Source organism: Mus caroli, chromosome 12, assembly GCF_900094665.2.
Source record: "Mus caroli chromosome 12, CAROLI_EIJ_v1.1, whole genome shotgun sequence".
Classification (NCBI taxonomy): domain Eukaryota; kingdom Metazoa; phylum Chordata; class Mammalia; order Rodentia; family Muridae; genus Mus; species Mus caroli.
In genome coordinates, this window is record NC_034581.1 from 68,364,824 (window position 1) to 68,382,727 (window position 17,904).

General features: G+C 45.9%; 1 protein-coding gene across 1 annotated transcript in view; it reads left to right on the forward strand.

Annotated features, from left to right (window-relative positions):
• The window catches only part of Prkch (protein kinase C eta), a 195,795-nt gene extending 181,005 nt beyond the window's left edge, over positions 1–14,790 (forward strand). Inside the window, exons 13-14 of the mRNA XM_021178757.2 lie at positions 12,002–12,145; positions 13,526–14,790. Of these exons, the coding sequence (XP_021034416.1) occupies positions 12,002–12,145; positions 13,526–13,672 (291 nt within the window). The 3' untranslated portion in view covers positions 13,673–14,790. The remainder of the gene's footprint in view (positions 1–12,001; positions 12,146–13,525) is intronic.
• The last annotated feature ends 3,114 nt before the right edge of the window (positions 14,791–17,904 follow it).

Genomic DNA, 17,904 nt, shown 5'->3' on the forward strand with positions numbered 1-17,904 from the left:
TCCTTCCTTCCTTCCTTCCTTCCTTCCTTTCTTTCTTTCTTTCTTTCTTTCTTTCTTTCTTTCTTTCTTTCTTTCTTTCTTTCTTCCTTTCTTTCAAGGGCGTTCCTGGAATTAGTGTCCACTAAATATTTTTACTTGCCATATTTACTTCAAAATAAAAGGTAGTTTGAATCCCCTCTTTTAAAAATGGGAGTTATTATTAGTATTATTCTCCATGTGTGGAAACTTCACATCTCATTTGTGTGAGTACCAGGGAATTGTTAAAGACCTCAGCCAGTGTTTCATATTAGAGTCAGTGACTCTCATGACTTCAGGGTGGAGAAGGGACAGTCCTTGCTCATCGTTTCTTTGAGAGTGAATGGTTGGCAGAACAGGTCTCAGCCTCTCCTGGCTTGCAACCCAACATCAATTCCTGCCCTGTCTCTTCTCATTGCTGTCTCTTTTACTCCCTTCCAACCTTGGCCACCCTCAAATGGTAGGCATTTGAGACCCTCGTGTATGTCATCTCAATGTTTAATACAGATATGGGACTAGGGCAGTGGACTTCCCTGTAGGAACATCTCTTGTGAAGCACAGACTCCATGGCTGGAGAAATAGAAGACACAGACTGTAGCCAGAAAATCTACTTGAGAATAAACCAAAAATGACCACTGATCCCTGCGGTAAAAGCAACGATGGGAACACAGTTGCCTCTCGCCCCTTTGGCCTCCTCATTTCGTATTGTTTTGTTTAAACTGTATCCATTGGGCTTGTGAGATGGCTTAACCAGTAAAGACGCTTGCCTTCAAGCCTGATGACCTGAGGTCAACACCCCAGGACCTACACATTGGGAAGAGAGAACCAAGTCTCATTAGTTATTCTCTGACCTCTACACACACCACTGTGGTATACACATGTGCTTACACATACACACACACCAACGCACACACACACACACACACACAAGTGAATGTAATAAATTAAAAACATATCTGTTAAATACACATGCATGCCCCTAACATCTTCTTCCACCCCCTCCCTCAACAAATAGATTATTAAAACAGATGGCAGCTTACAAAGTTAACAGGAGATGTCCAACAATACTCATTTTTATAAAAACAAAACAAAACAAAACAGATAGAGGCTTTCCAGAGTGCTGCTGTTGTTGAAGTTTGTCCTTGCGTTTGAAACAAATATTGTCTTCCATGGTCACCACGTTACCTACGCTTGCTCTGATCTGTGCTAAAATGCCAATAATCATGATATATATGCAAAAATGCATAGTTTGCCTTGAACTTTGAAGGTGTACCTGAGATTTTCTTATTTACCTCCACAAAGGAAGGCTGGAGGATGTCCTCAAGGAGCCCCAGAACTTAGAAGGGAGGTTGCCCAGCTCAGAGGTACAGAGTCAGCACCTGTGAGGGATCTCCTGGCTGCATGCTAACTAACTCCGATGAGGTCAGCATCTTGCCGCTGAGCTCACACAGGTGTTAGCTAAGTGCTGAAAGGACTTAGCTTCTCCTGAGTCACCTCTTACCAGTTCTGGAAGCATTATAGTCTTGGCATCGGCAGGAGCTTATCAAGAGCTTTTGTTCCTGAGCTTTGCAGAAATGACAGCGTATGTACACATGTGGGTTTATCTGTCACTGAAAATGATCAGATTTCACCACCCATGCTTTGTGTGCTGAATCCCTGCTGGCCCCTGCTACAAAGAGGAGAACCACTGTGAATTCTGGTGCCCTCCCCAGCCATGATTGAGGCCCTGTCTATGGACAGGAAGCTGTCTGGAGAGCAGGGACAGTTACCATCTCCCTTTCCCACGCCTCTCTTGATGGAGGTTGGACAGCTCAAGGGGGTGGCTAAAAGGAGATCAGCCAGGAGAGGAGAAGGAGGGAAGGTGGGGCTAACAGCTTACAGGGATTCCAGTCCCAGGCCACCAGGGTGAGTTTTCAAATACTGTTATGGGGAACAGAACATCCTAAAAATGGCTACCCACAAAGAGAGGTGGTTAGTGTGCAGACAGACAAGCCCTTCTTCAGGACTGGAGTTTCTAAAGGAGGAAATGATCTGTCTGCAGCCTCTCAGGGCAGCTTCTGGTGGGATCTTCCTTCTTCTTCCTAGAACGTTCATTTCCTGAGAACAGGGCTTCTTGGATTGTATTTGCAGGAAGTTGTGTGAAGGATTTCCTGTCTCCCTCTTGTTTTCAGCTGGATTTTTCACACCACTGGTCTCTTTAATCTCCACCTCCAGGTGTCCAACTAGGAAACTAAACCTATCAAAGGTTCCGGGACATGAGAGTGCAGACTCTATGTGACTTTCCTGAGCCGGCCTCTCCACTCAGAAGCACTTTCTAAGATGGGAAAATCCTGAACGGAAGCAGGAATCTTCTCTTGTACACATTCTTTGCCAGCTACCAAAGAGCTCATTTTTTTTTTTTTTTTTTTTTTTTTTTGCAGTTGATTGTTAGCTGTGGTTTGGATACCAAAGATTTTACACACACACACACACACACACACACACACAATCAAGGAGAGTACTGACAGAAAAGCCTCCTCAAACACTGTCTTCTTTACAGTAGCAACTCTTAAGGATGACATCCAAACAGAAACGTTTGTGTGACTTGGGATAGCAGCATCAGGGAGCCTCCTCTTTCTTGCACACTTGAAAGATAAAGAACCTGAAAGTGAGTGGGTAGGAGATGGGGAGGTGGCTGAGAAGAGTTGGGGGAGGAGAAGAATATGATCAAATATGTTGAATGAAAAAATTCTAATAAAAATATAAGAAAGCTACCCGGGAGCGGTAGAATCTGCCTCAGGGGTCACCATGTTTGACCCTGGCTCCTGGAGCATTGGCCAACATGGATAGTAGACTTAAGTACAAACACATGACTTGGGATTCCATTTGAGACACCTCTGACCTATATTTGTCCCACCCTACACATGGCCTGAGTGAAGTTCCCAAGGTGGCCTGGGGTTCAGGAAAAGCTGTGTTTATGAAACACAGGCCAGGCAGAGGGCTGGCCACCCCGAGGGATCAGCAGTGTGCATGCAGAGGCTGCTGGGTTCCGATGGCCATCGCAGGCTGGGGGCACAGCCAACATTCTGCTGCAGATCAAGCACAGTTCCTGCCCTGTAGTTGGGACAGGAAGGACACAGGGCACTGATTGTACTGGATTTTGATAACAGAAAAATGAAACAGAGTGCACTGTGCCTCTGGGGATTGTTCACCGAAAATCCTGGTAGGCCAGTCAGTTGTAACCAGCCAGGCAAGGCGTTACCTCGGGGACCCATTCCTTCAGCCGCAAGGTTGGGGAATTTTGCTGTATCAGAGTGCTTGCTCTTTTTTTCTCTTCCTTCCTTCCCTTCCTTCCTTCCTTCCTTCCTTCCTTCCTTCCTTCCTTCCTTCCTTCCTTCTTTCTTTCTTTCTTTCTTTCTTTCTTTCTTTCTTTCTTGATAAAATAAAGGTCTCACCCAAAGAGAAAATAGCATTTGCAGCTGAGGATATATACTCAGGTTCACAGTGCCAGCTCCTTTCTTCCAGAATGCCAGTGACAAATGTAGGAAGAAAGGTGAAGGTTATGGACTTTAATATTGACACCAACCATAGGATACAAGCCTTGCTTCCCATCCAGTTCTGCTTCAGACATCTCTAGTGAAAGTTCCGTTCCCAGCAAAAGCTCTTCCATCATTTAATGGCAAAGAAGGAAGGGAAGGGGAGGAAGAAAAGAGAAAGGGGGTGTATCTGTCTTTAAGAACTTATTTTGCCTTTCCTTATGATAAGTTCCCTCCTCCATCCCCCTGAATGTGTTTACGTCTCCCACCTAAGCTGCCTGACTGGGCAACAGCCTTCAGTGTTTGAAAGCATGAGCACAAACTTTTTCACTTCTAACACATCAGCCTTCTGTAGCTTGTAATAAAATCAGGTGTTCAGACTCAAAGATGCGTCAGGTTCGTAGAAAAGCAATGGCTTTGCTTTCCTCTCTCATCCTACCTACTCATGGTACACACCTCAGCTACTTCATCAGTAGCAGTGAGAGAGTGCCATGTGGACCCAGAGAGGTCACATACCAAGTCTTGTCAATTGTCATTGGTGATGTTCAAGGGTTAGGCCATGATTCCTACCAATCCACACACTCCTCTCCAATCCGGAATCCATGGGAGACCTCTGGTTGCCTCCAGAAGAGGTGCAACAGTATCAAGAGCAAAGGTTTCTGGTGTCACGTGTGCCTGGTTATGAATTCCCCACTCTACCACTCCCAGACCATATGGACAGATTACAAATGGGCCTCTTCCTCGGTTTTACAACGGTAAAAGTGAGAGTTTTCCTTCCCATACCCAAGCTCCCCAAATAATGACTTTGAGACTCAAGTTATATTTACAAATACCTTGGTCATAAGCTTTGGCTGTTCCTCGACGGGCTCATAAATTGATCATCCTGTTATTCTATTCTAAGCTCTGCCACGTGGCTGGTTACCTTCGCTCAGTCCCCTGCTTCTGTCCTCCACTGTGTACCCTGGTAACTCCTCCCAGGCCTGACTCTATCCCAGAATCCTTCTGCCCACCAGATGTCCCACCTTCTATTCTACCCTTTCCTATAGGCCACAAGCTTGTTGTTTGTTTGTTTGTTTTTAATTGACAAGTGATGCAGCCATTCGGTATATAAGAGATTTCCTCTACAATAATCCATAAGATAGGGATAATAACTACAGGTGTTCTAGGGGTTATGGTGTTATGAACTTGAAGCATTTAACTCATTGCCAGGTGTAGTAAAAATGCTAGTACGCCTGTATAAAAATGTCTGCCACTCTCTAAGCAATAGCAATGCAGCAACTCTGCTTTCTTTTCTCCATGCTCTCCCCTCCTGCAGCTGCCCTTTCCTAAACAAGTATGGACACCTGGCAGGGCTGTCCTTCACCATATATCTGTGAATTGGTAGTCCCAGTCTTGCTAGTAAAACCCGTGCAGGTCCAATGTGAGCAAGCCAGAGTGACTCCCTTCTGGCTCACCCGGTATTCTATAGCAGCACCTGCAGCCAGCGTGAAAGCCTACTCTTTAAGCGCTGGAGCCGGCTTCCCCAGAGACATCCTGAGAGTCCATTCTGTGTCCTCTCCATCCTTCTGTCTCTCATCCTTCTCTGTGGATTGTCATCAGCTTCATCTCAGGCAGACATCTGCCTCTGCCTTGTCCTGTGCAAAGCTAACATCAACACCAGGTCACCTTAGTGTCTGTGCTCTCTCCTGACTCCTTGTCTGCAAACTCGCACACGCAGCCTGTTCCTCTGTGACCACAGCTCTGAGGTGGAGAGTGGTTTGGGCACAGGTCATTCCACATTGTATGTCCCCATGCCGCTTCACCACCATGAAGGGAAGTGAAATGACAAAGTTGGCAGCCATACTTCCCAACTGGGTCAGACTCTTCTAGGGCCAGAAGCAGAAGGCATGTGCCTGCAGTGTACACCCACAGGGCACATTTTGTCAGCCTCTGGGTGGCCTTCAGGCTATGTAACCATAATGAGGTTGGCCGTCTCAGCAGAGAGCCAGCCTCTGTTTTGAATCCTGTGTTCTTTCTCTGTCTTCCTTCCCTAGAACTCTCTTTAGAGCCATGAGATGCCTTCGTCCCGTTTTGGAGTGGCTCCCTGGAATACTGATAGGAGAGTCTTGTGGCTCGATTTCCTTCCTTTCTGGCCTGGCAGCAAGAGCTGCCAAGTCTGTCTGCCTTTTGTTTAAGGTCTGAAATGAAATGAAAGGAGAAGGTCATTCTGTTTGCCCAACAGCCAGATCCAACTATTAACCAGAAGGCACAGTGTTTTCTGACTCCTGGGAGAAAACCTTATTGTCTAATTGCTCCGTTTATGTAACTAGTCCTCTTCCTAAGAAGTCAGGCATTTTGAAAGAGGATGAATAATTCTTGACACTGCTTAGATTTCAAAGTGGATCCTGTTGTCTCGGGACTCATCATCATACAGGGGAGTTTAAGCTCTGTCGTGTAGAACAGCTTGCACACTCACACCTCCACATACGTGTGTGTATTCAGCCTGCTTTAGGTAGCCTTCCTGCTCTGCGGGTGTTCTCTCGGGACATGCTTTAACAAACCTGACCAGCATCATCCAATACACCTCACTATGGTGCCGCCCTCCCTGTGGATTTGTCCATGGCCTGGGAGCCTCCCAGTCTCAGAGCCAGGTGGGCTTCTGGTTCCTTCAGCTTTCCTCTACATCAGCTTTCCTTGTGGGGTGCAGGCTGGGTCTGAGCCACCCACCTCTCTCCTTCCTGCTCTCCCTCTGTAGTGAGACTCACATTTGGGATGCAACCAGGTCTCCTAGGCCCCTCCCTTCCTCTCCCCAGCTTATCAAGTGCTTTTGTTGGCCCTATGAACCATCTACTTCCTTCGGTAGATGTGCCTGATCAGAGAGTCTCCCACAGCCACATGCTTTGCCTTCTTGGCAAGCTTTTCTGTTTGGACCTTTGTCAGAGAGGTCAGTGGAGGTAAGGTATATTTTAAGAATGACCTTAGATGTGGACTGTTCACTTGAGTTAACATTTGAGTCCATTAGAGACATGGACAAATTGAGGACATATTCTGCAAAAAGCATTTGGGCTGTCACAGCAGAGGACCAGGGTTTCCAGTGACAACTGTTTGCAGGCCAGGATAGCAACCCCTCCAGTCTCCAGCTATTCCTCCTGCAGAATGTGTGCTGTGACCCATGGTAGACCCAGGACTGATAGCATCTTCTTAACTCTCCAGCTCTGCATGTTTGGAGAGAGTAGTTACATAGGGGCTGTGATCCACTCCCCCCCCCAAAGTCTTATCCCTTAATGCCACCCCATCACCTCCTCCTTACAGTGGTTCCTGTCTTCACAGTCAACCCTCTAGAGCTTCTGGCTTTTTTGTGTCTAGTTTCTGTCTCCTGTCCTTAGATTCCACACACACACATACATATACCTTCCCCCCACTCTCTCTCTCTCAGAGCCTTATTGGTATTTGGTAGCCCAGGTTAGCCTCAAACTTGGGACTGTCCTCCTGCCTAGGCCTCCTGAGTGCTAGGAATTGGTACAAGTCATCATGCCCAGGTAGAAATTTCTTCTTCCTCTATTCCAGAGTTCAGAAGCCATGAAAGTTGACAAGTAATGCCAGCCCCACGCGAGACAATAGGGGGTGGCCATATATATGGCCACCCGGGGATGCCATGGCCACATGGGAATCCCGAGCCCATCACTGATCAAACCAAGGCCACTCCTCTGAAGGAGTAAAAACTTAGTGTTGAAGGTATCCCATATCCAAATGTGGCCTTCACATAATTCCGCATTTAAATGAGTATGTTAAATGAATTATCATCTCTAAATGATAAATAATTGAAATTATTTTCTTGCCTGCCTTCCCAGCTTCCACCCTTTACCCCCACATATCACTAAGAGATCTAACCCCAGCCTGCACCCCATGGAGACAGGCTTAGTTGTCTCTGTGTGGGTGCTTTATATCTCAGATACAAAACCGAGCATGTCAATCATTCAGATTTGGCAAGATGTTAAAACCCTTAATTAAACCAAACAATAAACAGAGGTTCTCCAAAGATTCATATGCTTAGTCAGGATCTGGCATGGCAGTGATGTTATGCATGCCAATATGTAAACCATGAGCATATTGTGGGAGGGTGACACTAAGGGGGAATTCTTGAAGGCCAAATGAGGAGCATTACATAAACCGCAACCACAGGCTTTATAATCAATAGCAAGGATGTTAACAAAACTAGAAGCACTTGTTGGGCAGACAGCCTTGCAGAAGTGTTTTCTGTATAAGGTCGTGGTGGCCTGTGCGCAAAGAGATGTGCTTCTAGCAGAGTCTTCTGTCACAGTTCTTGACATCAGATGTCCATGTGTGCCTCCCATCCTTCACAATCTCCCAGCTTTGTTAAGGTTTGACACAAGTGACTCCATTTTGATTCTGACTGTTTGCATAATCTTAAGGAATACTTGTTTTTGTATTTGTTGCCCTGGCTACTACTGTTAATGCTGCCGTTCATGCTGGAAGACCTGACTCTGGTACTCCCTTGCACGTCTCCATCAGACAGCCTGAGAAGATGCTCTGACCTTAGACTCTACCAGTTCACTTAGTCCTAGGCTTATTTATTCTTTAAAACCTTCTGGCACTTGTTTCCAACTCTCCCTTCCTCTTCATTACAGCACTGTAGTTTCTGAAGTTGCCTGTCATTTCAGCTGTCTCAGCCTCTGACTGTGCTCCCTACTCCCATCTGACTGTGCTCCCTTCCTCAGTTCCTTACTTATTCATGGTACTGTGGCCGCTCTTCCTGCCTCCTCACACACGTTGGGTAGGTCAGGCTCACTGTCCACACACTTGCCCTACCATCTTCATGTGGCAGCTGTCCCAACTATATGTCCTTCTGTCCTTCTGTTTGGTACCCCAGGTGCTCATATGTATCCGAGCTTGTGTACTGACGATGGGACAGGCATGATTGTCTTCTTCCTACATGGATCCTACTTCATTTCATCAAACGCCAGCTCCTCCATGACACTCACTGGCCTGCCCCAGTGCTGTTTACTCGATCATCCTCCAGACTCTCACAGTGATTTACATGTTTCTTTCCAGCACATCCTGTTGTGTGTCATAGTTTGCATCAAAGACTTACCCCTTGATGCAATGGTAATACCTTTGTTACCTGCACACTCCCAAGTTTAGTGCACTGCCTTGCATTCACTAGATCCTATATAGACTTTGTAAGTGGAATAGAGGCTTGTCCTCTTTTAACTTAATTGGAATTGTTTTTTAATAATTTTTAAGTGTCATGTTTGCATCATTTTAATCCCTTCCTTTCCACCTCCAAATCCTCCCATAGCCCCCACATTCCCACTCACATTTATGACTTTTTAAAATTAATATTGTTACACACACATACACACAAAGTGCCTATTTGGTCCATTTAGTTCTGTCTCATGTACATGTGTATTGGGTTAGGGTTAGGGTTAGGGTTAGGGTTAGGGTTAGGGTTAGGGTTAGGGTAGGGTTAGGTTAGGGTTAGGGTTAGGGTTGTATAAGGGATTCTCATCTCTGGTGAATAATCATTTTTCCTCCCTGTGCAGCCATTGTCTGCCTATATCTCTCATCTATAGGTGAGGCCTTGTGAATTTCCACCCCTTTGGCATGTCAGGTGGTATTGTTACTATGCCTGTCTGGTTTAGACAATGCCTGTCTAGAAGAAACTGTCTTGTAGCAGGCATCCTACTCGTCGGATTCTTACACTCTTTCTGTCTCCTCTTCCATGATTGTCCCTGAGCCTTCTGTTCAGGGGTTGTATTGTGGATGCACTGGGGTTGGATACTGGGCATGGATAGTCGATCTCTATATTTTGACCAGTTGTGGACCTTTAGAATAGTCTCTATCATTGCAAAAGAGAAACTTCTTGGATGATAGGTGAGAGTTACTCTTATCAGACTGGGTTGTCCAGATCTTCTTATTATGTGGAAGGTGATTGTATCTAAAAAGCTCAAGCCTAGGTGTTAAAAAACCAAGGTTCTGGCGCTGGAGAGATGGCTCAGCAGTTAAGAGTGTGTACCCGTGTTCACAGCACCTATGTAGGCTGCCCACAACCACCTGTAACTGTAGCTCCGGGGTATCTGATGCCTCTGACCTCCGCTGGCTCCTGAACTCATGAACACTTAACCACGCAGAGATAAACACACATGCACATAATTAGAGATGAAATAGATCTTTAAAAACATTAAATCAAGGTTACTCAAAGAGTTTGACCAGAACCTCAAGAGGAAGTGTCTACCAATCGTGACTCATCCTGGTCCAGTTCTAGAAGTGTGCTCTTCTGAAAAGTCATCACTGTGATTTGTCTGTTCCACCTAAGGCAATGCTTCTGCCCCGTGATGCTCAGGGGCAGGGGCAGGGGCAGGGAAAAATGAGCAGCGTCAGACAACAATGTTTCTGCCACACAGGCATCTGGAGTCCGGTGCTGTCCCTCTTTCCTACAGGAACAAGTTACAACCACACATTCACAAGAAATCCTCTGCTCCCATCCCTGGCAGATCTCGGAGTTTCCCACAAGCCATCTGGGTCTTTTCTATGGTCCTTTTTTTTTCTCAAGTTTTCTTTTCTTTTTTTTCCAATTTCATTATTAGTTGTTAATGTTCTTAAAATTGCAGATCCCCATCCATCAGGGATTATACCTTACAGTTAATAGCTGGGGTATAAACAGCTGTGATTGGACCTGTGTCTGTTTGAATGCTTATTTTATTTTGAGTCCTACTCTCAAATCCAGGATGCTAGAGACTACTTGTTTGTCACTTGTAGAAAGGAAGAAGCCATTAAATCCCTTCAGAGTCTTCATTCTTCCTGATTCCCCTTTGACATTTTTTAAACGTTTTGTAAAGTAGATACCATGGGATTGCTGTTTGCTGAGACGTGTCACTGTCTTTTCCTTTGGCATGACCCTTCTCGGATGACCCAACCCTTAGGCCTTCATAGCTCTGGCTTCCTGGCGTGACCCAGGTGTCACTGTCTTCTGTGTCTTCATCAGCAACGAGATTGACTTTGAAAAAAAAAATCATTAAAAGTTCACAGTAAATTCAGCTCCAAACAGTTTCCATAAACACAGAATTACTTTGGTTTTGTGTTCACAAGTCAAACTTGGAAAGGATATTTGGTGACTGTCAAAAGTTGTCATTAGTCTCTTTACCGATAACTTGATTTCGAGTCCGGAGGTGTGGCTTAGAGGTAGGGTACTCATCTCTGTCACACATGGCCCTGGGTTTCAGCTTGGAAGAAGCACAAAGAAACTTAAAGTAACTTGATTTACTTATAACCACAGTAACCTTTTTGCTTTGTTGGTTTCCCATGATTCTGGGATAGAATTCAGCACCTCTCTGTGCTAGGTAAGCACTCTCCCACTAAACCATAGCCACGATGCTGTTACCTGGTTTTATTGCTTTGTTTTTTGAGACAAGGCCTTACATCACAGCCCAGGCTGACTTAGCATTCACCATTCTCCTGCCTCAGCCTCCAAAAGGGATCACAGACAGGTGATACCACCATGCCCAACCCAAACACATCTCTTTATTCACATTTAGCTTTTTTTTTTTTAATGGAAAATCATTTGAAATTAAAGTGATTATTCTGGCCCTAAAAAGTGAATTATCCTGAGCCCTTCATTGGGAAATGATCAAAACATGGAGTCTGCTTATAAAATGGGGAGTTAGCTCAAAATGCCTTAGGAGCTGAGCACAAGCAGTGTCTTCCAATCTACATGAAGATGGAATATTTGTATATGAACAGCACTTGAATATTGGGATTTTGTTTTAGCTTTGGCCTGTGTAGTCAGTCACACGTTCTCACTCCAGAAACGGATTCCAAGCTGCAAGAGGGGCATCTTGATAGCAGAAAAGGTTCATCTCAAACTCTAATAGCTCAGCCACAGAAAGACAAGCAACCAACTTTCATTCCTCCTAAAGCTGGGCACAGAAGTTTCTAGGGTGTTTCGCCCCTGCTGACGTTTTATAGAGATGTCAACAACAATGGCTTCCACTCTTCTCTGTGGTTTCAGGAGCAGGCAGGAACCCTGGCCAGCTGTGCAGCGGACAGAACAATGTCCCAGCTGTTCCTAAAAGCAGCCCTAGTCAGACTCTACCTGCTGTCCACAGCTGCCTTGCCAGGGAAAGGCGCACTGGTTCACAAGGAGTTGCCTTTCTCTAGAGAGGAAAGAAAAATACTGAGTATTTACAGAAAAGAAAATTGGACCCTCCAGCCTTCTTTTAGTGGCCATGCCTGAAATGGCAGTGGGGAAGGCCAAAAATCCACTCAGGCAGTCTCGACATTAAGGCATGATTCATACTGCCCAGGATGGAAAATCCAGCTAGGGAAGCAAGAGCAGCCAGAAAACCTCCCAGGAGGTCCTTTGCCAGGGCTGGTGCCTGCTGTCCTGTGAGACGGCTGCATATGAATGAATGAATGAATGAATGAATGAATGAATGAATAACGGTCTCTCTCTCTCTCTTACACCCTCATAGTTCATGACCAAGAACCCCACTATGCGCTTGGGCAGCCTGACTCAGGGAGGCGAGCATGAGATCCTGAGACACCCTTTCTTTAAGGAAATCGACTGGGCCCAGTTGAACCATCGCCAGCTAGAGCCGCCTTTCCGACCTAGAATCGTGAGTGCCACTGTAATAGATCCTCCCCTTTTCTTCAGATGACCAAAGTCCAAGGAAAAGCTGGTGTCGCCTATGGAATGACAGAGTCAAGGTTGGCTGGCCCTTGCTGCACAGAGAGATGGGCTGGTTGTCCCTGAGACAATGTCTCTCCATGTGTTGACTATTTATCACAAAGTTTTCACCTCTCACTTGTGCTAGCTCTACCCTCCCTGAAACCAAATTAAAATTTCCCAGTAGCTAATACACGTAAGCTGCTTTAAGAATCCCTAGAAGAATTTAACTAATTAATGTCATTATTCCTAGCCAGTTTTCTCCTGTTCTTGGGGCACCATTTGTGCCTCTCCCAAGCCCTAAGATAGTAGAGAAGATGCTAGGTGCTCCTTCACTGAGCCTGGCTTCTTGACCTGCACAGCTTGTCACTTCTACAGTGATAGAGGACTCAGGCCAGACAGGCCGAGCCCCTTTGGAGAAATGCAGAGGACAACAATGGTAGCAATCTAAGCCACCAAGCTTGAGAGAGGCCCACCTCACAGTCTTCGAACCAAGCTGTACTTATAAGCATCAAGGGTTCCAGAGAAGGCAGGCTAAAAATAGATCAAGACTATTGGGAGGAGACAAGGTCTGAGACAAGGTGGAGGAGAAGCGTCCTTGAATCCGATAAGAGAAGTGGGATCTCTCACAAAGATGAAAAAGAAAGAAACAGACCTCCTTAGTATGCTTATAAAGATTTCATTTACCCAGTTCTTTTAAACAGAGTGAGCTTAGTCTGTGCCAGCTTATTAAACCTTGGATGTCCAGCAGCCAGAGGGATCCCACCAGCTCCAGCCCAGTGGGGTGTATTGTTTCTGACCAGTAACAGGTTATGCACTTTTGCTCTAAGCCTGGCATCACCGTCGTAAAACAACCCGAGAACCTCTTCTCACATGTGCAAAATGTGTGCAAACACTAAGTGGGCTGAGCATGAGTTTACTCAACCTCTGGCCAGATGTTGAGTGGGTGTGCCCCTCAGCAAGGTCTGCTGGGAAACCACACCTCAGTGAAATGGAGGCTAATGGGCAAGAGGGTAATAAGCAAGTCTGGGTGGCCACGTTAACTCTTGAGCCTCACAGTTCAAGGCTGTCCCACTTCCAGGGCACAGTGACTAGAGGGCAGGGCATGGGATGAGTAACTTGGCAGTTAGCAAAGGCCATAGTAATACACGTGGTGGAGTGGCCATGAAGCATCGCTCAATCACGGATATCAGAGTCAGAAATACTGCTCTTGACCAAGGATGCAGGCCAGATCTCCGAACTCTTGAGAATGGGCTGAGTCCCATCCATGCAAGAGAGCAAAGCCCCAAGCACATGCAAGCTGACCACAGTTTTCATTTTTCTTTAACAGAAATCCCGAGAAGATGTCAGCAATTTTGACCCAGACTTTATAAAAGAAGAGCCCGTCTTAACTCCGATTGATGAGGGACATCTTCCTATGATTAACCAGGATGAGTTTAGAAACTTTTCCTATGTGTCACCGGAATTGCAACTGTAGCCTTATGGGGACTCAGAACCAAAGGGGAAGGTGGATTTCTCCAGTAATTTCTTCTGTGGGAATTCCCTAGCATCTGCCTTAGAACACCAGCTTCACCTTCATGGAGCAAATGTTCACAACTCTGCGAAGGGCGGAGCCTCAAGAGAGCTGCTCTCTCAAGTCCCTGGGAGCCATGGTACATTTCAGTAATCGATACTGAGATAAGATGTTACAAAGATGTGCACTGCTCAACCCATGAGTCCCCAGGGCTCTTTCAGGCTAGGAGGAAAGACCAGAAGCCAAAGGAAGAGATGCTGGGAAGGATACAGGAGATCCTAGGGATTATAAGCCAAACAGGCTTCTTTTTTTTTTTTTTTTAAACTTCAAGAGACAAGGCTACTTTCTGTGGAGCACTCTACACTCTTCTTTAAGCCAATATTTCAGTCTGCAAAAGATTAAATGCTGATGAAGAAGTCTCTCTAGGGAAAAGAACGCCATTCTAAGTAGAAGTATGCGCTTTGAAGAAACTGCAGATGGGCGTTCTTTAAGCTCCCAACCTAAACCCAGAGTTGAGAGCGGAGGTTGGACACCACGGCAACCATCAGTGTCTTGAGTCTCTTCCACTTCCTTTCAGTAACTAGATATTTATTGAGTGTCAAATAAAAAGGTGCCATAATCTTCAGTAGCGTACACAGTAGAGTCATGACGCTTTTACCAATCCTGGGGTCCACCCAATGGTGTTCACGTTTTGTGAAAGGCCTCTCCACATTGCATAGGTCTGTCTTCTTTGTCTCCTGTTCATAGAAGGGCCACCACCACAGTCATGCGGTCAGCAGGCAGGCTTCCGTTGCATGCCACCCGCTGACTGGTAGAATCGAATCACCCGCACATACTTCATCTCAGGCTGACTCATTGGTTCCCATCCATGAACATGTGTGTGTGGCGGATCCATTGGCAGTCAGTTTATTTAAGTTACGTTTTCGGAGACAAAGAAGGTTGTTTGTTAGACACATTAATAATTAACAAGGGGCCTTGCAAACAAGGCTGATGACAAAGGTGTACCTTTTCGTGTGTAACCATATATACAGTTGAAAACTTTTATCTGGCTGAAAATAAAGGCATTTTGTAGCAAAAGGAAATTTTGTGAGAAGAGTGATTTGTCCTCTCCCTGACTTGGTGGATAGGTTTCTAATCAAACTAAAAAGCTTTTCACAGTTATTAGAACTCAGGACTGTAGGCAAACTCCTGAGAGGATGCATTGGCAGAGCATTTTGTATCCCTGAGGAGGGCGTGGTCAGTCTCATTCATCCATGTCTATACTCTGAATCGGAGCAGTGACTTCTGGGTATTGCTGCAGCAGGCTGATCCTCGGAATCTTAGTAGCTCTTCAAAACATTCACTATCCTTCACATACAGTACATGCCCATGGCCCTCTCTATCTTCTAACTGTGCCACCAAGAAAGTAGAATTCCTAAGGTCCACGGAGCAAGAAGAAAAGATGGGGGAGGTCCTCGTTTGCTTCTTAACCACCTCCTCAGAGGAACATATGCAACCTCTCTTGCCATTTGATTGGCCAGATTGTGGTATCCCTAAAGATGCCAGTGGCCTAGAGGAATTAGGAGATAGCTGAGCAGTACCACAGTCTCCATCATCAGTTCTTTTGGGCATTCCAGGGTGAAAATGATATTTCTGCATTAATAGGAAAGCTATCGGCCTTCCTGAAGATTTGTCTGGCATAGGTCAGAAGCTCGTGATGCCGTGTCTGTGTGGCAGGCAGGAGTAAATACGGTGCATCTTACAGCCTGCAAGAACTTGCGGTTATTGGTTTGCAAAAGTCTTGGTCTTGATAAGGGGTGGACCTAGATATAAAGCCTGGAGCTTTACATTCTAACCCCTCAGTCTGCTGGGAAAGATTGGAATTCTTTCTGACTTGGGAATTCTTGATCATTATGCTTGTTTTAAAATCAGTCGCACAAATTTTAAGCACATTTACTTATTCAATGCTCCTATGAATTGTGTACTCCCATTTTCATTATACAGATGGAGAAACTGAGGCACGGAGTTTTTTTTTTTTTTTTTTTTTAAATAGCTTGTCCAAAGTCACACAACAAAAGCATTAGGGCCAAGATAGGACCCAAGCCATTTTATTTCCAGAATCCTTGCTTTTAGCCCAAATGCATAAGGCTTTCCATTTAAAATCAATCCTATTTCCCTAACCTTTGTGGGGTTCTGAGAGTAGTTAAAAGGGTGTAGTCTGGGGTTCACAGGAGCAGGAAATAAGCTGCCAGTCTGCAGGAAGGCCTTAGTCATCCTCAGCCCTGTCATCCTCGCCCCTGTGCAGAACTATAGATCTGATGGGGAGATGGCTCAATCTGCAATCAAGGGCGGTGCTTCTCACCCGATTCAGGGAACTGGGGCAGACCCAGGTGACGCAATAGTGACTTCAGTTTCCTCATCGTCCAGAAAAGGAGAGAGAGAGGAAATAGTCTGGGTCCCACTGGGTCCCATAAACTCCACTCGCATCCCCTAGGCTAACCTCTGAGCCTAAGAGTTTACAATCCTTTCTTCCTCCTCCCAAGGTCTGTCTGTCTTTTGGTAACTCCAAGCCTCCTTCTCACTGACTGGGCTGGAGCAAAAGCCACAGCTGCTGTGAGAAGCAGGTAGGTGTGTACAGCCACCAGGCATATGGTGGTGGCAGCTGCACATTTATAGCCACGAATCCCGTGTGACTTGCTTGCAAGGAGAAGAGCAGGAAACACTGTGTCTGCCACGTGTTGGTTTTCATCGGGTGTGCAGTGACTTCAATATTCCAGACACACATTTATCCTTCACCATTTCCCAAGCCAGCAGCCAAGACCTTTCCCTTTATTTAGTCTTGGCTATCCGGATTGCTTCATCTGGCAGTGTTGACTTACAGCAAGCAGAGGCTGTGATGCCCTGGCTTTGTGGGCACGCTGGGTCATATAATTCTTCCTTTCATATCATCTGAAGATAAGAGTCTGATCCAAGTCAGACATTTCAGGAAATGAGTCTGCTCGTCACAGGTTCTCCTGGAAATGAGCCCTGTGGTCACAGGTTCCTCTGGGCTGGGTTGCAGGTTGGCGGGAACAAACCAGAGCACAGCTGTGAACAGAACTCCGTTGTCTTCCTTTCTCCCTGTATTGGATTCAAACCAAAGCTGAGGGTGCCCCTGGGCTTCATCCTATATCCACCCCACCCCTAGTCCTGGTCAGTTGTCTTTCTCTTCTCCTGTCTCCTCCTCTCTTCTCCCCCACACTTGGCTTTCAGAGCCAGTTTTCCAATCAACATGACTTAAAATCATTTGTGTGCTTATTCTGAAGATTCCTCTGGAGCTCAGAAAAGTCAGCCACCTTTCCCATGTATGTCTGCCTCTGTTATCACCCTATGGGCTCCTGCCCCAGCATAGACTATCTAGGAAAGCCACTTCTCTCAGCTGTGTGAGGCAAGAGGCCCCCAAGTTGAGAGAGCATGCTTAGTGGGGTACACACATATGGGAGGAGCCCACACTCACCCAGTGTTCTTAAGCAGAGGAAGTTGTTCCTCAGTTTTAGTGTTCTTGTCAGTGAAGTACAAATGACACAAGTGACAGTGGCTGCCTGCCTTGTGTTACTGCCTCAGGGGCAGATGGAAAGCATCTAGTTAGTACAGGACATGGGATGTGCTCTGTGTTAGCTATCATCACTACCAGCCGCTCTGTGGAGCTTAGGAGGTCCATCAGACAGTGGGCAGGACAGACCCCCACATACTTCATGCCCATCTCATACAGATGCTAAGCCAGCAACAACTTAAGAGGATTCAACTCTTCTGCTTGGCCCCAGAACCTCCTCAGTTGACTAAACCTTCTGGGGAGTTTCAAGTCAAGCCCAGAAGCCAAATATGGATGAGTTTTAAGTGTAAAATACAACTTGATCTAAAACAACCAGGCCAAGAATTCCCCATGGTCTTCCTAAGTGGCTTTTCTCTCCAACATGATAGGAATTCTGTTGTCCTTTTAGGTTTAGCTACAAGATTCATTTAGTTCACTTCTGACCAATTAGCACAAGGACCACACACATCCTGGGCACATGCAGCATGCTGTGCCACCAGAAGCCAAGATACCCAGGATGTCAGTAACTCCTATGGTTAGGCTATGCTCAAGGACCTAAAGCCATGGCAGAACCTCTACTCTCTTCTCTTTAAAGCAAGCTCTCTGGAGATGTATTGTGGTAAAAAGAGCCTCCACAGGCCTATAG